General features: G+C 40.5%; 1 protein-coding gene across 1 annotated transcript in view; it reads left to right on the forward strand.

Moving 5' to 3' along the window:
* The first annotated feature begins 769 nt into the window (after positions 1 to 769).
* Positions 770 to 15114, forward strand: part of dlk2 (delta-like 2 homolog (Drosophila)) — a 32528-nt gene continuing 18183 nt past the window's right edge. The window contains exons 1-2 of the mRNA XM_074675132.1: positions 770 to 1084; positions 8752 to 8851. Coding sequence (XP_074531233.1) covers positions 8767 to 8851 — 85 coding nt within the window. The 5' untranslated portion in view covers positions 770 to 1084; positions 8752 to 8766. The remainder of the gene's footprint in view (positions 1085 to 8751; positions 8852 to 15114) is intronic.

Raw genomic sequence — 15114 nt, forward strand, 5'->3', positions numbered from 1 at the left:
CGGACCAAACCGGTCCACACTGCCAGATCAGAAGGCAGTTTTAAGAACAGCCCATGTTCTGTCCATAGGCTTTTAAAATGTACTTGCCACTGGTTTTGGATCTCTGACACATTAACACACAAAGTGTTTTTTTTTTTTTTTTTTTTTTTTGTCAAAGAATCAAATTACTTTACTTGTATAAGGCCTGATTCGTACTTTTCCATTCCTTCACTTTTTGACTTTGTCACCTTCTGTAACTTAAAAAAAAACTCCATGGAAATTTGTTGGATATGTTTTGGGTGAAGTATTATGCACTTCAGCATCTGGAAATAACATTTGTTTTTTTATTTAACTTGGTTGAAATTTAAGCTTTTCATTTAAAAGTTTATTTTTAAGACAACAGAGACACTCGGGTGTTTTTATTCTGCAGGAATGTTGACGTCAGTCTGTTTTTCATTTCAGGTTTTTTCTTTTCAAGGATTTAGTCGAGTAATCATCCGATGTTTTTCTCAAGAATGTACACAGACACGAGGGTGTGTGTGTGTGTGTGTGTGTGTGTGTGTGTGTGTGTGTGTGTGTGTGTGTGTGTGTGTGTGTGTGTGTGTGTGTGTGTGTGTTGTTACATGTTGAAGCATTAAATTGGCCACCTGTTGCTATCCATTTGTAAACGCACACACTCCCCTCATTCTTTTCTTGCTCAAGCAAACACTGAAAGAAAAGACCTCTTACACACACACACACACACACACACACACACACACACACACACACACACACACACACACACAGTATTCCAGGCATGTCAGCTCCTGTCTTTTGCGAAGGTTGTGTTTGGCTCAGTAATCTCTGGAAAAATGATCCTGCTCGTTACTTCCCGCCGCCTGCCAGTCGAGCGCGTGGGCAGAGAAACCCTAAGGTCCGTCGCTACAGCAACAGGCTGAACAGACCAAAGCCAGGAGCAGGGGGAAGAAGGAGAAAAGAGCTACTGCATGAAGAGAACAACAACACATGAGGAGATCTGTCAGGGGACACGGAGAGAAGATGTAAAGAAGTGAAATCAGCAGACGAAGAAGAAGGAGGAGGAAATAAACACAGGAAGCAGCAGGTAGGAACAGGAAGCGGAAAGATATCACATGGTTTAAACTTCAAACTGCAGCACACGTTCGTGCTCATGCTGTTGTGGGAGCCGAGGAGTCGGAAAATAGAGTAAAGAAGCTGGAAATGTTTAAAGTTTAATGAAAAACATCGGCTTTCTTTACACTGATACCAACATGTTCCTCACAGTAGGCTCAGGGACATGTTTACATTTATGTCATTTGCTCTTCTCAGATCAACATCCTGTAAAAGTTTGTGAACCAGGAGAGCAGTTTCTGGAGTTTTAAAGTGAAATATTGTCCAACTCTCCTTCAAAAGAGGACTTAGGCAGTTTAACAACTCAGGGTCTCCTTTGACATATTTTTGTGTCGCAATACTCTAAGTGCTTTCAGTGGGTGACAGGTCAGGACTGCAGGTGGGCCAATTTGGCACCTGGACTCCTCTACTACTGAGCCATGCTGTTGTAATCTGTGCAGAGTGTTGTCTGCCATGGTCTCTCTGAATTATGTAAGGTATTCTCTGAAAGAGTCTTTGTCTAGGAGACAGCATGTGTTCAGTGTTATTGTTCAGTATTAATGGAGCCTTCACAGATGTGTAAGCTACACATGCCACAGACACTTGTACCCCCACATGCTCCCACAGATACTGGCTTTGAGCTGATAACAAGCTGGGTGGTCTCTCAAATTTGGAGAGGGACAGCACAGTGTCCATGATTTCCAAAAAGAATACTGGATTTTGATTTATCAGACCCCAGGACAGTTTTTCACTTCCCCCTCAATCCATCTTTTTTCCATCCATTATCAGTCTGCTTATTTATAGTTTCCTCTTTGCATGGTGCAGTTTGAATCTGCTCTTGTGGATGCAGCAACAAACCATCTTTTTGTTTTTAGTGGTTTTGAGCTGTGCAGTGATTTCCACTACAGAGTCACGTCTGCTTTGAATTCAGAGTCTGGAGATCATGTCCTTGTCCCTTCAGTTCAGAGATTTCTCCAGATTATTAATGATGTTATGTTCTCTCAGTGATGACATATTTAAGTTAAAGTGTAAGCTGAGGAACATTAGAAAGGGATCGTTAAAGCATTACCTCACTTAGTCTCCTAGAGAGTGATGCACCCTTCCCATCATAGGCTGTGTATGTAAACATGTATTGTCCTGTAAAAGAGATTGGCGGCAGTATTGGTCCCAAACTCTGTCTCTGACCTTAATCCTGAGGGAGCATTGTTATTTGGTGATAAAAAAAAAAAGAAAGAGGATGTGACATCATGGTTGGAGACAAATCCAGGCTGTTGCAGCATTTTGTTCAGAGTTATCGTAGTAGAGGAGAAACTGCAGAAAAAATGTTGCATTGGTACCAACCTGAGGGCTCTTTGGTGTTTGAATCACAAAGTTTAATGCACGTTTTGGTGAGTGGAGACCACGTGATGTCAGTCCTGCAACAGATCCAGCCAGATCGCTATTGTGCCTCACATTTTTCTGGCTTTGATGACGAAAACTAATACACTGAGTGTGATACATGGGACACTGTATTTGAAAAATAATTTTTGCCTTGCCATTTTTAACTGATTTCTTGAAATTTGGCTTCATTTCCAACTATTCAGCTCCTTTTTTTCAAGTCAAAAATGAAAAATCTTTCTCCTTGGATATAAAAAAACAACATTGTGCTGCCATCTTTGTCAACCTTTCCAAGGCTTTTGACACTGTTGACAGTTTAGTGCTTTTACAAAGTCTCATTTGTGGTGGTTTTAGTCCGTGAGCATGGTTTCTGCACTACCTTATTTACCAACCGCGATCAGTAAAACTGGAAACCATTCACTCTAAGTTGATTCAGATCACTTCGGGTGTTCCACAAGGTTCAGTCTTGGGCCCAGTTCTTTTTATATTTTTTTTAATCAATGATATTATTCCATCTTTATCTGGTGTTTTTTCTCTTTTTCTGAAAACTGCTTAGCTTGCCATGGAGAACCTGCACTGTTCCGTTAATGTCCTCCAAGTTGGACTAAATGATATCAAATTGGTTTTTAACACTCAAAAAATGAAATGTATGTTGTTTTCCAGAGCAAGAGGTTATATTGACTACAACCTTTAAATTTCCACCCTGCTAGGTTCTAATATTGGGTGTGTTAGAGAATATAAACATCTGGTCAGACAACGAACTAACATTTAAATGTCACATTGAGAATCTTTCTGTCAAAACAATGATAGAAAAAGATCAAGGTTTCCAATGTTCTGTCGGAATAGGATTGTTAAAGCTGTTTTTCTGTCAGTCATGGATTATGGTGATGTAGTGTAGACGTGCATCTACCTAAAGCCCTCGGGTGCTGTTTACTATTCTACACTTTGATTAATTAACAGTGCTATCTATGTGACAGAAAATTGGGTTTTATTTGATAACAATGGCTGGCTCTCTCTAGACACATTAATTTAACATTTTTAACATTTTGCGCCACTCTGTTGTTGCTGCCTGTTTCAGCAGCTCTCTCTTCTTTGTCCGTTCCTTGTAAATTTTTCATCTCTTTTTCGTTTTTGTTGTATTTGGAGTGGATCATTACTTCATATGGTTCATTTGTTGATCATGGACACCAACATTTATTGTCTTCAGTGATATTTTTACTGTTTTTGCTCCTGTGTTTGTCTGGAGATGGCCGCATTGTTTACATGTGAAATCAGCTGTTAGCAGCTTGTAGCATGTCAGTGCTAACTGGTGCAAGGCCTGATGTTTTCCTGCAAGGTGAGGAGAATGAGGGAGATCTATCTCCAATAAGATGGATGAGCTAGCCGTGCTAACCCAGCAACAGAGGGAATACCAGAAGGCAGAGAAGCATCATGCTATTCACAGACAAGAATGTAACTGTTTCATTTGATTTCAATTGTTGACTAATCATGGTAGTAATTCTGCCTTTGTAGTTTTGAGTCTATATGTTTTATTAGTCTTATTGTTTTTTTTTCTCATTTCATTCATGTAGTTGGCTTTACTCATTTCATTGACACGCATTTGTCAATTTTATATGTACTCTCAGCATCACTGTAAATGAGGGCCACTTTAAATAAGGGTGGATGATGATTTCAAACCTCCCCACACCATTCCTTGTCTTAATCCTCTACCACAAGGGTTTTTAGCCAGTGACCCATAAAACAGTGGTGTCAGAGAGCAGTGAACCCCAGCTGTGGGAAGATACTGAGGAGCAAATCCAAAACCAGACAAGAATTGACAAAATGAAAAGTGCTGAGAAAAATTTAAACCCTATTTTTGCTCACAATTTTAAAATACTGGAGGAAATAGTTTTTTTTTTTTTTTTTTAACTCAGAAGGCATTTTGCAACCTCGCTATCAGTGTTTTGCAACCACCCAGGGGATGCCAACCAAAGAAGAAGAGGAGAAAAATGGTCGAGGACACAGTAGAAAATTACAGGAACAAATAAAGAAGTACAGAAGAAGAAGAGGAAGAAGAGCAGCTGCTTGGCTCTGGCTCTAATAAGTCCGTTATGAACAGCTGAGATCCTCCAGAGGAAGTGAATGGAAGCCTGGGAAATCAGCCTGTGCTTTTACACACACACACACACCACTCCTCATACACACATGGCCCTGCTGGCCAGCAGCCAAACCACGGCACCAGGGGTCCAGCAGAGTCCGGTAGAGCCACAGATGGAGCTACAGTCACTCTGCTGACAAAGACAAACACTCCTCTGTCTCCTGTGGTGTCCTGAGCAGGTTTCCTCCAAATTTACAGCAGAACTGGAGAAATTAATGACAACAATGATCACAACAACCTCTCCATTATGCTGGAACATCTTTAAAAGCGCTAAAACAAGAACATGATGGTCATTTGGGAAAACTTGTGTTTATAACCCAAGGTGTGAAGATAAAGACACGCAGACTTCCCGTCTGTTAGAGGAGGATTACTGTCAGGACGTCCAACATCAGAGAGCGACAGGTCAGAGTGAGTGTCAGCTGATCAGGTTTCATGTGTGTGTCTGATCTTAAAAAAGCTCTGATGTGAAGTGAGTTCACTGAGGGTCAAAGATCTGATCTGGGACCTGCTAGAAGGACTCAGATAATCAGAATGTGTAAACAAGAGCTCAGTGTAATGTTTACTAAGCCTGATTGATAATTGAGAAATGTGTCAGCTTCAACACTGAGTGAGGGCTGCAGGCCTTCCTGGTCTGTGCTTTTATTCTTAAAGGGGGGCTCTGTGATAAACTAGAAAACTGTACTGAGGGCTCAGATTCAACTGAAAGATGTCCCACTTTACTCCAAGCCATAAACATGTTAACATGGACGACAGGTCTCCATGATGCTCTTATTGTAGGGTGTAAGATACTGCTTCAAAGAACAGGAGCCCAACAGAGCTGTCAATCAATCATCCTTTAAACGCATCAAAATCAAAGTTAACGGAGCATTTGGAAATAAATAAGCATGAAAAGAACAAACTTTGACAGAAACCATGTTTTAGAAAACCTGACCTCTGTTCCAGGGTTAACATACCTTTACTGCAGCCAATCAGTAGGGGGAGCTCTCAGTATTTTAGCTTCATATGCCGCGTTTCCACCAAGCAGTCCGGGTCGGTTCGTCTCGGTACGGCGCGCTTTTAGCGGCGTTTCCACAGACTCATCCCGGGACGGATCCCTAAAAACCGAGACGAGCCGTCCCACTTTTTTGGGACCCTTTCGTATGGGTGCCAGACTGAACCGATCCGCTCTCGGGAGGTGGAGCAACACACTGCAGACCGTTGATTGGTCAAAAGAATCGTCACTTACCCCGACAGCGGCTGCATGTCTCCTGGCGGCACACAGACTTCTCTGAAACGAAGCTTGATTGCACTTTGTAACAGAGAGTTACATGAAAATCACAGAGAGAACGAAATGCTGTATGTCTTCCATCCGTGCTCTTTGTTTACTGTGTCGCGTTTTCTTCTTTGTTGGATTTAATCGCGGGGTAAGCTGCTACGGCGTCGCGCTATTGTTTACCAGCTGTGGCTTCCGGCATGCGGCTTACACGCCGCCCACCACGAGAGGGCACAGTTTGCTGTGGAAACGCACACGGGATCAGACTTAACTGTCCCAAACCGTCCCAAACCGTACTGAACCGACCCGTACCGCTTGGTGGAAACGCAGCTATAGTCTGTGGACATCTTTACAACCTTATCATGAAGTTGCATTCTGCATTCTGGCATTCAAAGCTGCAGCCTCACTCATCCAGATGAGTAAGCGCTTCTTAAACCCTGAATTAAAACTGTGAGCAGCATAAAAACGTACACTGAAAAAAGAAAACAGTTGGACCAACTTAAATTATTGCTTCACTTGGTAACACCTAAATAAATTAAGTTATTTGTATTGAAGTTAATATGTTTAATTAAAACAGTTGATTAAGTCAAATGAACCTAAAAATTGTATTGTTCTCAAATCAACATTTTGCATCAGTCCAACTTTAAGTTTTCAGTTGTTTCAACTCAATAATTTGCAAAACCTCAAAGTTAAATCTGACGAGGTGTTTTTATACTTTATTGCAATGTAAAAATGTGACAAGTTGAGCTTACTTAAAAGAATCTAGGAAAACAATTGCACTAAAAAGGTGAGTAAACATAACTAACAGTCTTCAGTTGAGATTACTCAATGTCTACTTGTAAAGTTTACTTTACAGCCTATTAAATTGACTTATTTCAAACCGTGAGTGAGAAGGGAATGCAGTGGATATTAGACCCCGCTGTACATTAAGATGTTAACCTGCCAAGGGCACAGGCTTTCTGTGCTCCACATGGTATGGACCTGCTGTCTGTGCTCTGTGGCATGGACCGTGTACCTTTAAGCGTGTTTAATGTTTTATATGTTAATAAATGAGATGTGTTGATGGGCTAAAACTATGATCAGAAATGACAAACTGGGTTTTGTCTTCAGTTATATTCAAATTACCATTACTGAGAGAGAATTTTAATCAGAGCCCTCACTGCCAGGCAGCCAGAAGCCAGTGCCGTGGAGCACAGCCAGCCAGCCAGCACAGTGGACAACAGACAGGCAGCTGGTCCATGGAGCACAGATACACTGGCCCTGCGTGGTATCTTAATGTGCATCAGGGTCTCAAATCCATGGTGATCCCTCCTCACCCACGGTTTGTCCTTATGGGTTTTGCAGATTATTGCGTTGAAGCAACTGAAAACTTTAAGTTGGATTGATGCAAAATGTTGATTTGAGAACAATATTTAGTTTATTTGACCTATTAAGTTGTGTTAATTGAACTTATTAACTTAATTTCAAAATCCTTAATTTAATTAGGTGTGACTAATTAAAGCATTAATTAAAGTTGGTTCATCAACTTATTTTTTTTTCAGTTGTATCAACGCAGAATTTCAAGTTGATATGATCCACAAAAATACATTGGAAACCTTAACTTAAAAAAATTGAGTTGGATTGATTAAAAAAAAAATGTATCACTTCAACTGGTTGAAGTTCCCTTTTTACAGTGTATCTGGTTGGTATAATCCACCACCTCAGACCAAAGTTGTACCAAACTCTGAGAGGATCACGAACGATACAGAGAAACTGTTGTTTTGGAGTAAAGGGTGACCATGCCAACTGGCTACCTTCAGCTGTCAAAACATGAAAGATTCCTTGCAAATATACCCTTGTGCATTTTTTGATGCTTTTTATTAGTATCATATGATACAAATAAAACCCATGAGATATATCCTCAATGTCAAATGAAAGACGTTCTCAAGAGCGCACTCAGCTTTGTTTAAGTTAAATGTTCCAAACCCAGTTATAACATTTTTAAATGTATTTATTTATTCATTTATTTATTTCTATTACATTACATCAATCATTAATGTTTGAAGTCACTGAAAGTAGGTTCAGAGCTGAGGTTATGCGCAAATAACCCGATTAGGACTCAATATGTAGAGTAAACACTAAGTGAAAGTTTAAATTATGATTAACAGAAACTGATTTCCTGTGCACAGTAAACCTAGGTTGTAAAATCAAACTATTTACTTTGCTTATTGTCAATATGTTTGACAATATTGTTCTGACACATTTGTGCAGTTTTTTGTCTGGAAGTAGTTTTCTGGCTCCTTTATTGCATCAAATCTTTAATGAAAGTTTGCAAAACATCTGTGAAGATTAGATGATAATAACACTAGAAAAAATTTGATGAAATATTGTCAATATAAATTCTCTAAGTCTTTCAACAAAACAGAAATTAAGAGAAAAAATCACTGCAGCACAAATTTTAAATTGAAAAAAAAAAAAAAAGTAAACAAACATTGAAACCTGAATTATTGTTGGAGACAGTTTGCTGCTTGTTGCTGTGTCATTCATTATTTCTGTTTCAAACCGTTCACTCTCTATGATTAAATTTAAGATTAGTCTCTGCCAGCCTTAATTCAGAGTATGGTAATCAAACAAAGGCCGTATTTGAACTCTATCAGACCTAAATTTGCTTTGAATCAAACAAGTTGAAGCAGACCTCTGCTTTAGTCTGAGGTCATGGTGCAGTGTGGACCCAGCCACACCATGAGTTAGCAGCTGATCCTGGAGCAGCTCAGATTTATGTCTCTCTCAGCTGGTTCAGACCTTTGATCGGCTGTGGACGTCTCCGTGTCGCCTTTCAGGAGCCTCGGTGTGTTTATCCTCTGCTGACAAACTGACTCCAGGTCAGAGACCCTCACAGCTCTTTCTTCTGTTTCAGCTCGTCCTTGCCGACATGTCCTCAGCTCGAGCTGCAGCCGTCCTGCTGCTGAGCTTCTTCCTCCTCCTTGTGCTTCACACTCCAGCCTGCAAAGGCCAAGGTAAGGTCACCTGGTCCCTGTGACCAAACTGCATGTTCTCTAAAGTTGATACTGATAACAGAAATGACTGATACGATTACTGCGTTATTGTTACAGTTTGTTTATCTTTTACTGAGAACCAGAGCTCTCATGAGTGCAGATTTAGTTATAATAGAGTCTTTGTCCAGTCACTCAGCCACCACTTTCAGCACACTCTGAGTCCATATGTCTACGGTCAAGCTTGTGTCCCTGACTTTGCCGTGGATCAGACTGAGAGTGTGTGCAGAGTTCACATCATTTAGGGCAGATAGGGAGACATCAAAATACTGTCCCGAATACACCATAAGCTTCTGAAATCCTTGGTCTGCTACCTGGAAAAGGTGGATCGTCACATGCTTTATCTCACTGATTTTAGTCTTCAAACTTTGGGTCATCCCTGATAAACTTTCTTTGCTTGCCGTTTATCGGTGCTACTGCTGTAACCAAAGAAACCTGCCTCTTTTCCTTGGGTTAAAGAGGGGGTATTTTGCTTCTCTATATTCTAATCATGGACATAAGTAAGAAAGCTGGATGTTCAGATTAACCATTTGCACATTTTTAAACCCCTTTATATTCATATGTTGTAAAAATCTCTGAATCTCTCTGTATTCTGATCAAAAAATGAAAAAAAAAGCACAAGATCTCTACGACGTCTTCACAAGATTCATGAGACCGACTGAAATGTGAGGTTATCGTATCAAGATCTTTTACCTGGTTCATGATATGTTGAAAGGACGGGCCTCAAACACCAAGGTCTGCCCATACCTCAGGCCCGGACAGGTCTCCAGAGATCTGGCCAATCATAGTAAAGGGGGTTTGTGGAGCAGGAGCCTTAAAGAGACAGGAGCTTAAAGCAAAGTTCAGGCAGAGGAAGAAATAAGAGTTTTATAAAACACCAGTGGGAGAGAAATTGGATTTTCTTGAGCTGTAAATTGTGTAGAACTGCTATGGGGGCATCAGAAGGGCAGAATAAAGCCTTAAAGAAACACACAGTATCTCCCTCTTTAAAGAAGCGCACATGTGATTCTGCTGCATCCTATCATAGTTTATTTGTTTTGTTGGTTTGTTTAAAAAAGTGTTACTCCTCTGAGATAAACTGCAGTACCAGTCCACAGTGTGCCTCCAGCCTCTCTTTGTGGTGAGTTCAGATGTAAGCCTGAGAGGATTACCTCGCCTGGTGGAGAACAGACAGGTGCAGGGCTGACGGTGCAGGATCAGAAGGCCGACCACAGGCCGTCTCTTTAGGTCAGGGTGAGGAGGGTGAGCGGGGTGAGGGAGGTGGAGAGGGCGGGATGAACCCTGGGATCATGGCTAAATATTTTTCTTAGCCCACAGGCTGCTGATCTCAGAGCTCAGAGCTTCACTGGTTCTTAACATTTAGGAGGGATCCAGTTCTGCCTCCTGTCAGCTTCAGATAACACATCTCTCCCCACCTCCTCCCCCTCCTCCTCTGTCCTCCTCTCTTCCTCCTGCCAGCAGGACAGGCTGTAAAATAATCACCTTTTTATGATTTACTCTCTGCACTCTGTCAGAGCATTTTTCAACACTCTACTGGAGATCAAAAGTGTGTGTGTGGAAAGAAGCTTTAGTGTAGAGTAACATGACGCTGAATGTTGGAAAAAGACCGTGTGGGAAGACGTGGTGGACTGCTGTGTCCATTTATTATCAGCCCTGTTTGGGAGGGATTCATATTATTTCTTCAGGCAGACAATGACTCCTATTAACTTCTGTATGACATAAAATCAAATGAGCTCATTAATCAAACAGATAACTGAAGTTTGTATCAAAGAAAACAGATCATCAATCAATCACTGCCTGGAGTATAAAAAATGAAAATCTAAATATCCAAAATCAGTGGCCTCATACTTCCTCAGAGAGGTTTTTTTTTCCCCCTTTTCATCTTCATTCTGTCTCTCTGGTTCCCCCATTCATTGCAAACCTGGAATAAATGATTGTAAAACTGGAAACCTTAAAAAACTAAGTAATGAAATAAGTTAATTTAGCTCAACATCTTCAGTAGTTGCAATTATTATGGAAAATCATTCTACTGAATGTCTTTAATCAGATAAACCTGAAGCTTATTTGTTACAATTAGAATATTAACTAATATTAAAATTTTTTGCAAATCACTGTAAAACATAACAAGTTGACCTTACTCAAAACTGAAAGATGTGATAGCAATAAATTTGCCTTATAAATTAAGTAAATGTCATAATAAAAAGATTGAAGCAGATCTGAACAACTAAATCAAATAAAAACATTTAAAAGTACAGCTGGGTTTCATACCCACAGTGTTCCCTCCTCACTCATGGTTACAAACGGCACAACAACAAAAATCAGCTCTAAGTTTATAACTTTAGTAACTGTGAGTGAGGAGGGAAGGCAGTAGATATGAGACCCTGCTGTACATTGAAATATTGATCTTCAGGGGGCACAGGTTGTCTGAGCCCCACAGCACTGACTGGTGGTCTGTGCTCCATGGCACAAGGGTCTTGTTCCTATTGATATTGCAGTGTGCCTGATAGTTACTATATTAATAAATAAAGTTCCTGACTGGACTATCCACTGCTTCATGTCTAGAAGTTCAGCAGGGTCTCATATGGACTGCGTTCCCTCCTCACTCATGGTTACAAAACAAAATCACAGAAACAAATGATTTTACGTTGCGCTTACTTAAACAATAACAGAAGTTAAATCTACTCAGAAATCATCAGTTTCAACACTGAAAACTCAGACGTTTGAGTAAATTGTACTCACCAACAAATTTTAACTTTTCATAGCTTAATCCAATTGAGTAATTTGAACTTTGGGGTTTACAGTGTTGTAGCTTCACATGATTTATAGCTAAAAAAAAAATCAGTATTTTTTTCTCAGACTGGTGTTTTGGAAAACTCTTGTTTTAGCCTCTTTCTGAATCACTTCATCTTAGCTCTATAAGGCTCACGCTGCCTAAACCCCCTTCGCTCTGACTGGCCAGCCCTCTGGAGGCCTGTCAACAGACAGACCTTGGTATATTGAGCTATGAGATCCTTATGTGAAGACCTCATCGTCTCAGCAAGTCTTGCAAAGATCTCATGGAGCTTTCGTGTTTTTTTTATTTATTTATTTATTTTAGAACTAAGCATTTTGATCCGTTTACAGACAGATTCAGGGATTTCTGCAACATATAAATATGTAGAGGTTTAAAAATCTGTGTATCTTTATTCTGAACATCCAGCATTGTTACTTTATATCTATGTTTAAAATATGGAAAGCAGAATACCCCCCCTAATAAACCCTAGACAGTTGGAGTTTTGTTGGGTTGTTTAAATTTCATACCTTAATCCTTTCATGCACACTCCATCAAAAAAAGGAGGACTTAAACTTTCTGATCCTGTGTATTCCTACTTCAATAAACACATACCAGTTACAGTTACAATATGTTTGACTGCTGAGGTTACAATTTCAGAGTGTTGCCTTTAAAGAGACCAAGCTTTAGTACGCACTTGAGGGTTCAAGAACAGCTCCACTTTAAATTAATTTTGCCTTTTTCAGGTGTTATTGGCTTTTGGGGGGATGGTTAAAGGGTTAAGAGAAGCTGAAGTGTGTTGTTTTTATCCTCAACTGACTCTTTCTTTTCACAGTCTATTAGATCCAACAGAGATAACTTTACCTCTGACAGCACCACTTTCTTTCACTCATATATTCGTTTCACAGATTGCAATAATAAAACATCTTACTCTGCTTTCACACGGTGTGAATGTTGAGAAGAAATGTGAATGTAGAAAATTATGACTGGATTGAGCCACTGTGAGGTTTTTATATCTTGTGTTGATTCAGTGAAGATTTAATCAGTGGAGCTCAGTTTTTATATTTGATCTCACTTTAGTCTGTGTTCATCTGAGTCTAATTTTAGTCAATGTTTCAGTCAGAATTTCCTCTTACAGTTTTGTGATAGCAGGGAACAGTGAGTGAGTACAGGGGACTTATTGTCATGTTCAAGAAAGCTGTTTGAGATGATTCCAGCTTTATGACATGGAGCGGGCTGTGGACTTTAAACCATGCTCAGTTGGTACTAAGGGGCCAAAAGTGTGCCAAAAAAATGACTAAATGCGTCGAGCTGCTGTGTGATTGGTCGATTAGATATTTGCCTTAACGAGCAGATGAACAGCAAGCAAAGGCCCAAAAGGGGAAGCACCAACATTACTCAAAAGCAGCAGCTACATGTTGTTTGTTGTTTGTTATTTGTGGTTACAGGGGAACTAAGAGAGAGATGAAACCAGGCACAAAGGTTAAAGTCACAGAAATCTACCAAACTGCGCTGGAAGTGAACATTTTACAGAACATGATATGAATGTTTACCAGGACTGAAAAGAAAATGTCAGACTCATTGGTGACCCGTACAGGATCGGGTCTCTCCACTGCCGTTCCCATTTCGCCTTGTAATCATGGAAACACACCAGCTGCCTGAACAACAGTAACTTTTCTTACAGCCACAGGCTCACCTCCTCGTGTGAGCGGGCCAATCAGAGAGCAGCAGAGCAGCCAGAGGGCCGACTTAAATCAGGGAGGCAATCATCATGTTTAAAGCTGCGGCATGAGCTAAGATTATCACACACACGCAGAGCTCTGACTCAGTTTCACTCCAGTGTCCCACTCAGTCCCAGAGAAATCACAGGTAAAACCTGACAGCCTTAAACACAGTTTCTTCTTTAAACAGTGATGTCCAGATGCCAGAATGATAAAACTTCCTGGAGCTTCTTTACTGCAGGAAAAACACTGAATGTAAGTCAGGCAGGTAGAAGAGAAGCAGATCGGTGTGGGATTGCTGCTCGTGTCTGGGGACACGCAGTCGTTTCCTCCTCCTGTCAGTCATCTTCCTCTCCTCTTCTCTTTGACGCATTTAAGCTTTGATTAAATCCGGTTTCTCTGTCTCTGGAGCTCTGTCAGTCATCTTTCCTTTCATACTCTTTATTTTTCTGTTCCTAAGCCTGCAACTCAGGAGTGTATCTACTCACTCAGCAGGGACGGATTTCTTCTCAAGGCACTCGCACAATGGAGGAATAACTTAAGGGTCTGTCAGCTGACCTTAAACTCAGCCTGTCTGACCTCTTATATCAAACTGACCAGAACTTACACTAGCTAACTGAGCCCAATATTAACATGGTAGTTCACCATATCATCTGTGGGGTTCAGGAGCTTTCCCAGGGGTTAGGGACTCTTTGAGGAACTGTGGCTTTTGACCACAGAAACTAGGGTCTGAATTTTATTCTTGGGCCAATTGATCTACTCCTTGAAATGGCCCTTCCTGGGGGGTAGTACTTACAGTCCCAGGAACTTTTGGGCCGGTGCCTGCATGAACATGTCTGATTGGTGGAGCACTCACAGCGTTTTTATTTCCCCCTGCCTCCATCCACACTAAGATGACCCCCAGCTGTGACGGACTTGGCTTGGTACCCCCTAACCAATGGTCTTCTTAGATCCTGACAGTGTGAATGTATCTCTATCAGCTCCCGGTGTTCCAGTTTAAAGAGTGACCCTGTAAACTGGAGACCTTCACCTGAACGTGTCAGTGGATATCCAGTTTATAACAGCTGTTCAAACACAGAAGAAGTCCTTTTGAAATCCAGTTTTATATAAATATGTTTTAAATAATTATTATCAGAAAAGTATTTAAAGATGATAAGCAAAGCAATGGCTGATTCTCCTCCATTAGGCTAGCTACAGCGTTTCACATTATGATGCAGGTCTGCCTTTGCCTTCTGTAGTGTTAGCTTACTGCCCCCTATTGGTCTGGTCATGAAGTGCAATTACTTTTATTGTTTCTCCCTACAACAGTTTTATTTCTTCTGTAGGCTTTCTAGTCTTGTTTTTCTACACCTACACCTGCCCTGACTTGGACATAAAAGTTACTCCCAGGAGTAACTCAAACAGGACTGCAGTCTGAGCTTTAACCTCTTTGGACCTAGCGTCCACATATGTGGACGTTACATTTCTGCCTCTCAGACCCATGATACTTAATTTTTAAAAACTTTGACATATTAGCCACATTTAGGGACACTGCCCATATCATCTTTTGGTGAAATCACAATATTACACACATTTTAGTAAAATAAAAAACAACATATTTTAGTACAATAACACTAATAATAAACAACTAGTAAACAACTCAAACTTCCCATTTAAAGATCAAGTTTAGTTATAATACTTCGTAAGTCTCACATAGCAAGGTGAATTAAAAAATGCAGACCAGACAAAAGCTGAGG

Source organism: Halichoeres trimaculatus, unplaced genomic scaffold (genome assembly GCF_033239565.1).
Source record: "Halichoeres trimaculatus isolate MK-OKI-2021-1 unplaced genomic scaffold, fHalTri1.1 fHalTri1_scaffold_8, whole genome shotgun sequence".
NCBI classification, from domain to species: Eukaryota; Metazoa; Chordata; class Actinopteri; order Labriformes; family Labridae; genus Halichoeres; species Halichoeres trimaculatus.